This window comes from Musca autumnalis, unplaced genomic scaffold (genome assembly GCF_047663935.1).
Source record: "Musca autumnalis isolate F117 unplaced genomic scaffold, ASM4766393v1 scaffold_1, whole genome shotgun sequence".
NCBI lineage: Eukaryota > Metazoa > Arthropoda > Insecta > Diptera > Muscidae > Musca > Musca autumnalis.
This window is the reverse complement of record NW_027411644.1, coordinates 50,158,883-50,169,255: the sequence shown is the minus strand read 5'-3', so window position 1 is coordinate 50,169,255 and position 10,373 is coordinate 50,158,883. Positions and strand designations below refer to the sequence as shown.

General features: G+C 36.4%; 1 protein-coding gene across 2 annotated transcripts; it reads left to right on the top strand.

Annotated features, from left to right (window-relative positions):
* The first annotated feature begins 5,078 nt into the window (after positions 1-5,078).
* LOC141390531 (tryptase-2-like) lies at positions 5,079-6,122 on the top strand. Of its 2 annotated transcripts, XM_073963473.1 has the most exons (3): positions 5,079-5,413; positions 5,489-5,763; positions 5,853-6,122. In XM_073963473.1, the coding sequence occupies exons 1-3, from the start codon at positions 5,164-5,166 to the stop codon at positions 6,066-6,068; spliced, it is 741 nt and encodes a 246-aa protein (XP_073819574.1). In that variant the 5' UTR covers positions 5,079-5,163; the 3' UTR covers positions 6,069-6,122. The 2 variants fall into 2 exon arrangements, with proteins under 2 accessions (XP_073819574.1, XP_073819573.1); XM_073963472.1 differs by having other exon boundaries at positions 5,079-5,763.
* The last annotated feature ends 4,251 nt before the right edge of the window (positions 6,123-10,373 follow it).

Sequence of the window (10,373 nt, the reverse complement as noted above, 5' to 3'; positions counted from 1 at the left end):
AATTTTCTATAAAATATGCACGCCTTCTTGGGAGCCTCAAAAAAATATTCTATAAAATATGCACGCCTTCTTGGGAGCCTTAACAAAATAATCTTTAAAATATCCACGCCTTCTTGGGAGCCTTAACAAAATAATCTTTAAAATATCCACGCCTTCTTGGGAGCTCTAACAAAATATTCTTTAAAATATCCACGCCTTCTTGGGAGCTCTAACAAAATATTCTTTAAAATATCCACGCCTTCTTGGGAGCTCTAACAAAATATTCTTTAAAATATGCACGCCTTCTTGGGAGCTCTAACAAAATATTCTTTAAAATATGCACGCCTTCTTGGGAGCTCTAACAAAATATTCTTTAAAATATGCACGCCTTCTTGGGAGCTCTAACAAAATATTCTTTAAAATATGCACGCCTTCTTGGGAGCTCTAACAAAATATTCTTTAAAATATGCACGCCTTCTTGGGAGCTCTAACAAAATATTCTTTAAAATATCCACGCCTTCTTGGAAGCTCTAACAAAATATTCTTTAAAATATCCACGCCTTCTTGGAAGCTCTAACAAAATATTCTTTAAAATATCCACGCCTTCTTGGAAGCTCTAACAAAATATTCTTTAAAATATCCACGCCTTCTTGGAAGCTCTAACAAAATATTCTTTAAAATATCCACGCCTTCTTGGAAGCTCTAACAAAATATTCTTTAAAATATCCACGCCTTCTTGGAAGCTCTAACAAAATATTCTTTAAAATATCCACGCCTTCTTGGAAGCTCTAACAAAATATTCTTTAAAATATCCACGCCTTCTTGGAAGCTCTAACAAAATATTCTTTAAAATATCCACGCCTTCTTGGAAGCTCTAACAAAATATTCTTTAAAATATCCACGCCTTCTTGGAAGCTCTAACAAAATATTCTTTAAAATATCCACGCCTTCTTGGAAGCTCTAACAAAATATTCTTTAAAATATCCACGCCTTCTTGGAAGCTCTAACAAAATATTCTTTAAAATATCCACGCCTTCTTGGAAGCTCTAACAAAATATTCTTTAAAATATCCACGCCTTCTTGGAAGCTCTAACAAAATATTCTTTAAAATATCCACGCCTTCTTGGAAGCTCTAACAAAATATTCTTTAAAATATCCACGCCTTCTTGGAAGCTCTAACAAAATATTCTTTAAAATATCCACGCCTTCTTGGAAGCTCTAACAAAATATTCTTTAAAATATCCACGCCTTCTTGGAAGCTCTAACAAAATATTCTTTAAAATATCCACGCCTTCTTGGAAGCTCTAACAAAATATTCTTTAAAATATCCACGCCTTCTTGGAAGCTCTAACAAAATATTCTTTAAAATATCCACGCCTTCTTGGAAGCTCTAACAAAATATTCTTTAAAATATCCACGCCTTCTTGGAAGCTCTAACAAAATATTCTTTAAAATATCCACGCCTTCTTGGAAGCTCTAACAAAATATTCTTTAAAATATCCACGCCTTCTTGGAAGCTCTAACAAAATATTCTTTAAAATATCCACGCCTTCTTGGAAGCTCTAACAAAATATTCTTTAAAATATCCACGCCTTCTTGGAAGCTCTAACAAAATATTCTTTAAAATATCCACGCCTTCTTGGAAGCTCTAACAAAATATTCTTTAAAATATCCACGCCTTCTTGGAAGCTCTAACAAAATATTCTTTAAAATATCCACGCCTTCTTGGAAGCTCTAACAAAATATTCTTTAAAATATCCACGCCTTCTTGGAAGCTCTAACAAAATATTCTTTAAAATATCCACGCCTTCTTGGAAGCTCTAACAAAATATTCTTTAAAATATCCACGCATTCTTGGGAGCCTTAATAAAATATTTTTAAAATATCCACGCCTTCTTGGGAGCCTCAATAAAATATTTTTAAAATATCCACGCCTTCTTGGGAGCTTTAACAAAATATTCTTTAAAATATCCACGCCTTCTTGGAAGCCTTAACAAAAAATTATTTAAAATATCCACGCCTTCTTGGCAGCCTCAACAAAATATTCTTTAAAATATCTACGCCTTTTTGGGAGCCTCAACAAAAAATTCTTTAAAATATCCACGCCTTCTTGGGTGCTTTAAAATACTTTTGCTCTGTTCCAGAACCTGCAAGAATCTTTTTTCCTTTATGTTATCGAAAACAATAGTAAGAATTAGTAGATTCTTGCTGTTCCGGAACAGACCATTTTTGTGTCGCTGTCACACATTGATATTTTTATTTTCAAAATAATTTCCTAAAAATAAAAAATGCTTCTTCTAACTTTCATGGTATTCTTAAATATTCTTTAAAATATCCACGCCTTCTTGGGAGCCTTAACAAAATATTATTAAAAATATCCATGCCTTCGTGGGAGCCTCAATAAATTTTCTATAAAATATGCACGCCTTCTTGGGAGCCTCAATAAAATATTCTATAAAATATGCACGCCTTCTTGGGAGCCTCAATAAAATATTCTATAAAATATCCACGCCTTCTTGGGAGCCTTAACAAAATATTATTAAAAATATCCATGCCTTCATGGGAGCCTCAATAAATTTTCTATAAAATATGCACGCCTTCTTGGGAGCCTCAATAAAATATTCTATAAAATATGCACGCCTTCTTGGGAGCCTTAACAAAATATTCTTTAAAATATCCACACCTTCTTAGGAGCTCTAAAAAAATATTCTTTAAAATATCCACGCCTTCTTGGGAGCCTTAACAAAATATTATTAAAAATATCCATGCCTTCATGGGAGCCTCAATAAATTTTCTATAAAATATGCACGCCTTCTTGGGAGCCTCAAAAAAATATTCTATAAAATATGCACGCCTTCTTGGGAGCCTTAACAAAATAATCTTTAAAATATCCACGCCTTCTTGGGAGCCTTAACAAAATAATCTTTAAAATATCCACGCCTTCTTGGGAGCTCTAACAAAATATTCTTTAAAATATCCACGCCTTCTTGGGAGCTCTAACAAAATATTCTTTAAAATATCCACGCCTTCTTGGGAGCTCTAACAAAATATTCTTTAAAATATGCACGCCTTCTTGGGAGCTCTAACAAAATATTCTTTAAAATATGCACGCCTTCTTGGGAGCTCTAACAAAATATTCTTTAAAATATGCACGCCTTCTTGGGAGCTCTAACAAAATATTCTTTAAAATATGCACGCCTTCTTGGGAGCTCTAACAAAATATTCTTTAAAATATGCACGCCTTCTTGGGAGCTCTAACAAAATATTCTTTAAAATATCCACGCCTTCTTGGAAGCTCTAACAAAATATTCTTTAAAATATCCACGCCTTCTTGGAAGCTCTAACAAAATATTCTTTAAAATATCCACGCCTTCTTGGAAGCTCTAACAAAATATTCTTTAAAATATCCACGCCTTCTTGGAAGCTCTAACAAAATATTCTTTAAAATATCCACGCCTTCTTGGAAGCTCTAACAAAATATTCTTTAAAATATCCACGCCTTCTTGGAAGCTCTAACAAAATATTCTTTAAAATATCCACGCCTTCTTGGAAGCTCTAACAAAATATTCTTTAAAATATCCACGCCTTCTTGGAAGCTCTAACAAAATATTCTTTAAAATATCCACGCCTTCTTGGAAGCTCTAACAAAATATTCTTTAAAATATCCACGCCTTCTTGGAAGCTCTAACAAAATATTCTTTAAAATATCCACGCCTTCTTGGAAGCTCTAACAAAATATTCTTTAAAATATCCACGCCTTCTTGGAAGCTCTAACAAAATATTCTTTAAAATATCCACGCCTTCTTGGAAGCTCTAACAAAATATTCTTTAAAATATCCACGCCTTCTTGGAAGCTCTAACAAAATATTCTTTAAAATATCCACGCCTTCTTGGAAGCTCTAACAAAATATTCTTTAAAATATCCACGCCTTCTTGGAAGCTCTAACAAAATATTCTTTAAAATATCCACGCCTTCTTGGAAGCTCTAACAAAATATTCTTTAAAATATCCACGCCTTCTTGGAAGCTCTAACAAAATATTCTTTAAAATATCCACGCCTTCTTGGAAGCTCTAACAAAATATTCTTTAAAATATCCACGCCTTCTTGGAAGCTCTAACAAAATATTCTTTAAAATATCCACGCCTTCTTGGAAGCTCTAACAAAATATTCTTTAAAATATCCACGCCTTCTTGGAAGCTCTAACAAAATATTCTTTAAAATATCCACGCCTTCTTGGAAGCTCTAACAAAATATTCTTTAAAATATCCACGCCTTCTTGGAAGCTCTAACAAAATATTCTTTAAAATATCCACGCCTTCTTGGAAGCTCTAACAAAATATTCTTTAAAATATCCACGCCTTCTTGGAAGCTCTAACAAAATATTCTTTAAAATATCCACGCCTTCTTGGAAGCTCTAACAAAATATTCTTTAAAATATCCACGCCTTCTTGGAAGCTCTAACAAAATATTCTTTAAAATATCCACGCCTTCTTGGAAGCTCTAACAAAATATTCTTTAAAATATCCACGCCTTCTTGGAAGCTCTAACAAAATATTCTTTAAAATATCCACGCCTTCTTGGAAGCTCTAACAAAATATTCTTTAAAATATCCACGCCTTCTTGGAAGCTCTAACAAAATATTCTTTAAAATATCCACGCCTTCTTGGAAGCTCTAACAAAATATTCTTTAAAATATCCACGCCTTCTTGGAAGCTCTAACAAAATATTCTTTAAAATATCCACGCATTCTTGGGAGCCTTAATAAAATATTTTTAAAATATCCACGCCTTCTTGGGAGCTTTAACAAAATATTCTTTAAAATATCCACGCCTTCTTGGGAGCCTCAATAAAATATTTTTAAAATATCCACGCCTTCTTGGGAGCTTTAACAAAATATTCTTTAAAATATCCACGCCTTCTTGGCAGCCTCAACAAAATATTCTTTAAAATATCTACGCCTTTTTGGGAGCCTCAACAAAAAATTCTTTAAAATATCCACGCCTTCTTGGGTGCTTTAAAATACTTTTGCTCTGTTCCAGAACCTGCAAGAATCTTTTTTCCTTTATGTTATCGAAAACAATAGTAAGAATTAGTAGATTCTTGCTGTTCCGGAACAGACCATTTTTGTGTCGCTGTCACACATTGATATTTTTATTTTCAAAATAATTTCCTAAAAATAAAAAATGCTTCTTCTAACTTTCATGGTATTCCTCGAAAGTGGCTTTGCATCGCCAGAAGTCGGCTTAAGTACCGATAAGCACGTGGAAGTCGTTGCAACATCAATTCCATTTCTCGTTTCAATACAACTTCAGACAAATGGAAATCTCAGCAGACATCAATGTTTTGGCACAATTATCCACGAAGAAATTATTTTGACAGCTGCCCATTGCTTTCAACGAAGTCAAAATCCCAGCGATTATAAAGCGTTATTGTGTAATGAAGAGTCCTGCAATAAAAGTCTTCGAATATCTCAAATTGTGAAACATTTTAAATATTATCCATTAAAAGGTCATGATATTGCCTTGGCAAAGTTAGCGGAACCACTAAAATTGGGAAAGAATAATCTTCACAAAATCGATTATAGAAGCAACAAGAACTTGGATCCCAACATTACGGCATATGTTATAGCTTCTAACAGCGCCTGCAATAAGAGTTGTAATATGTCCCTGAAATTTATTCCTCATCGTATCATAGACAATGAAAAATGCAGCCAAAGGAAATTTCCAGTTCTTACAGAAAGTGAGGTATGTGCCGTGGCTTATGGATCTGCTGGACCATGTGAAGTAAGTTTTAAAATATGTATAAATATTAGATAGAACTGTGAAAAGGTACTCCTGAAAAAAACTACGATTTAATATGTTTTCCATTTCAGGGCGATTCTGGAAGTCCTTTGGTCATCTCTGAAATGAACCTACAATTGGGAATTCTGTCATATAGTAGATCAATTTGTAAGCCTAATCGAATTTATGTGTTTACGCGTATCAAGCCATTTTTGGAATGGATTAAGGCTACAATGAATAAACTATTAAGAGAGGGAAAAGACCATACCACACTGTCTAGCACTTTGACTTATTTAAAAGAAGTATAATTCTTGAAATTTGCCAACTTTAACAAAATTCTCCCTTAATATTCCACCAAACATACCAAATGCTTGCAATAAATTGTTCATTTTGACAAATTCCCTCAAAATTTTCAAAATTGTGTTTTTTTTTCTTTACACACAAAACAAATTTCATCTTCAAACCGCAAACAAAGCCAGGCATTCACAAATCATCGTCTGCATCACCACAACAGCCAGCCAAGAAGTGTGGATAACTATTTCGATAACGATCCAAATCACCGGAATCTGCTTCTTTTTTTCCTGAGCTTTAAACTGTCTAAGAATTGTTTTCTCACAAGGAGTTATTCCTAAGAAATATTCACAAAAATAACAGAAACAGATCCAAGCTTTATTCACAGCAACATACGAAACAACCAACCATCCCGACAACGAACCAAACAAACCATAAACTAAGAAATTCTAACTTTATCACAATCTCCAAATACGAACGGCCTTTTGTTTTCTTATTTTTTGTTTTTTTTTTTTTTTCTTCCACCTCCCAAGAATACCATTCGGATTTTTTGTTTTTTCTCGCTTTTTGGCCAACAAATTCAAAAGAAAACCAAGCAAACGATAACTTTATTACTGTGAAATTTTCATGCTGATTTAAAATACAAATGAAAAAAAGTGCAATTCGGTTTTCCCCTCCGCAGTTGTTTCAAGCTTACTTTTGGTCTGTTGGAAAAAAGATGCAAAAAAAATTGCAAGGCTTTTGTTAAAGTGTAATGCTACGCTGCCATAAAGTTGCTAAATAAATTTGTAGATTTGTATACATTTGCACATATAAATATGTTATGTAATAGGGGAAGACAATTTGGAGTGAAAGACAACACTAAAGACGGTATTTACACTTTGATACGATGAAAATGTGCCTCACCGAAATAATGGTTTTATAACCCAAGTATGTTTGGACGAAAAAACATTGTTCCACAACATCCCATACGGGACAAGGGAGACTTCTCTCATATCAATGAGTGCACCCCTATTCATATTTAGCTCAATGATATGAGACCTACTGTTTATCGCCGAGTCCGAACGGAGTGTCTTAAGATACCACTTGTGCAGAAGTTTTTCAAGGCCGAAATACTCAGGAAATGTCGCCAACATTACTGAGGTGTATTTAGCCACCGTTTAAAAATGTTTGTTTGCCTGGCCGGGAAATCGAACCACCGACCTTCTGCGTGCAAGGCGGGCGTGCATACTATTGCACCACGGTGGCACCCAACATGTCCAACATTTGGTTCTGTTAATATTTTGTTCAAAATTTGATTAAGTTCGAAGATGGACAATATCGATCCACTAGCTCGGGTACAGTCCCAACAAAATGTTCCTTAAAATGGTGCACGATAACTCTCGATTAAGTCTAAAATTTGCATGTCATAATACCAAGGAACGGACCTGACCGGCTTTAACATGGTCCCTCTTTCATCTCAAGTGGACACTGACCTCCCCGTGGTGTCACCTGGGGAGCTACCTTTAACACCCGTTAAGGGTAGTGAGCTAACATGTGCCGCGCGTTCACCCATAAGAACGTAAAAACCTTGGGTTTGGGTGTCGGGTTAGTAACCCTCCCCTAGAAAAAAACAGCCTACTATGAAAAAACGAAGGAAAGAAAAACAAACTCTTCTAAAGTTGACGACCCCACGCAAACGTTTTAAGGACCATGATCTGCGAATCTGCACCTGGAATGTTCGCACTCTTTATAGAAAGTACAAGGCCAACATTACTGTCATACAGGAAATACGATGAATTGGGAAAAGCGTCACAACAACACCTGAAGATAACGCATTGTATTTCAGCTGCCATAACACAAAGCATGAGTTTGGCTGCGGATTTGTAGTTAGTCGGAAGTTAAAACATCTGGCTTCCAGCTTCACTCCAGTGAATGAAAGACTTGCTAAAGACTTGGATAAAAGCAAAATTCTTCAACATTAGCTTAGCCAAAGATATATTCTGTGAGCGCTTAGAAGAAACATACGACTGTTGTCCTGCCCATGACATTAAAATTATTCTAGACGATTTTAATGCTAAAATTGGAAAGAAGAATATCTTTTGCCCAACAGTTTGAAAATACAGTCCCCACAGTGAAACATCTGACAAAGGAATCAGGCTGATAGACTTTGCTGCGGCAAAAAACATGGTAGTTAGCAGCACCAGATTTAAGCATCTCGACATTCATAAGGGCACCTGGCTGTCTCCGGATCAAAGAACAAGTAATCAAATTGATGATGTTGTGATAGATGGAAGACATTTATCAAGCGTGTTGGATGTATGATCGTTCCGAGGTGCAAACATTGATTCGGACCACTACCTTGTTGCAGCAAAGGTACGTACCCGTCTAAACGTTGCAAATAAAGCACGAACAGACACAACGCGGAAGTTGGACATCGATAGGCTGCAAACACAACAGATAGCCACAGCATATTCCACTCAAGTAGCCCAATTGCTTAACGCGAGCACTCCTTGTCCCGATAACATAACAACAAAATGGCAAAATATTGTCCACTCCATGCAAACAGCCGCAAAATCCATACTTGGATTCCAGAGACCTCCACAAAGGAATTCATGGTATGACCAGGAGTGTCGTGCTGCTACCGAAGAGAAAAATGCAGCATATAGAGCTACTCTACAATCAGTAGACACATGTATAGGGAGAAAAGGAGAGAGGATAAACGTCTTTTCCGCAGGAAAAAAAGAGAAAAGGAAAAGCGGGAGTGTGAAAAAAATCGAGATGTACAGAAGTCAGAATGAAGTCCGAAAATTCTACCAAAGAGTGAAGCGTCAAACAGATGATTTGGTACAGGCACATCCTCCTGTAGAGACCAGCAAAGCTAACTTGGTAACTAATACAGATAGTGTGCTCGCATGTTAGAATAAGGAAGGTAGATTCTTGGTCCACGACACAATGTTGTGTGTCGTGTCATCAATTCGGGCCCAAACAAATTGAGCAGCTACATCTTCCGTTAAACCCACTCGTTTTATCTTGGCAGTAGGCGTTCTACTGCTGCAATGAATGGAATGCTATTCATGTCTGCCTGATAGTCTCGTCGATAAAGAGGTCATCGTTTATACATCTATCCCCAGATCATGAACATCTCTTCTGACGTACGAGGGAAGTCTGTCCACTATATCGTGGCAATGATGCTCAAGGCGATAACACCCAATCAGGTACTGCATCGACAACATTTTGTTGTACTGATGCAAGAGTAAAATCTTCGTCTCCTCACGAATACGATCCAATGGTGTCATGAGGAGTCACCCATTTGCAGTTCTTAAGACGGCACTCTGGCACGTTTGGATATTATTCTTCTGCGTAGCGATAACATTTGCATACCACGCTGCCACCGCATAGCTTACCACAGATCGGCCTATTGCTTTGTAAGAGGTTACAAGCTTTCTTTGTTCTGTCGGCCAGCGATCTGAGGACCTTGTTCCTGCTTCTGATCTGTGGCATGCACGGACGTCTTAAACATGCTCTGGAAATTTAAATCCAATATATTGGAGGAGTTAGTGGCAGGAATCATTGACCAATATGTTGCGGGGAGACCCATTTCAGCCGTCTATGTGCTGAACAGAGTGGATTTAGGGACAAAGATTTTCTTATGAAAGTACTGCACTAGGTCATCTATGTAGACATTTAACCTATCACATATGTCATCGACGATAGGACCCGATATTACAGCCTCAATGCCGCGACAACTTCTCTTTTTTAATTATAACGACTTTTGTATTGATTTCATTTTTATTACGACAAAAATTCTGTATGTATGTTGATGAAATTGAATTGTAATCAGCTGAGATCTCTGCCATACCTTTCTTATTATACCATGTGTGATCGGGATATGGAAAGAACATTTTCCCAAATTGCTGGTATCCAATTCTAACGAAGACAACGAAGATACCACAGATCCAATCCCAGAAGATGGTATTGACTGTATACCGTCAAGATCAGGTAAAGCCAGCAATAAACCGACTAATGAATAATAAGGCAGCAAAAGCCGATGGCTTACCAGCCGATCTTTTCAAAACCGGAGGCGACACTCTGATAAGGTGTGTGCATCAGCTAGTTAGCTCAATCTGGCAGGAAGAACGCGTCGGGTACGCGTTGGTACCGATTGGAACCTGAGTATCCTGTGTCCCGCCCACAAGAAAGGAGACAAGACTGTATGCTCTAACTATAGAGACATAAGTCTTCTCCCTTTTGCCTACAAGATAGTGTCAGGGATATTAAGCGAACGACTAAAGCCTATAGTCAATAAAATAATTAGACCATACCAATGCAGCTTCAGACCT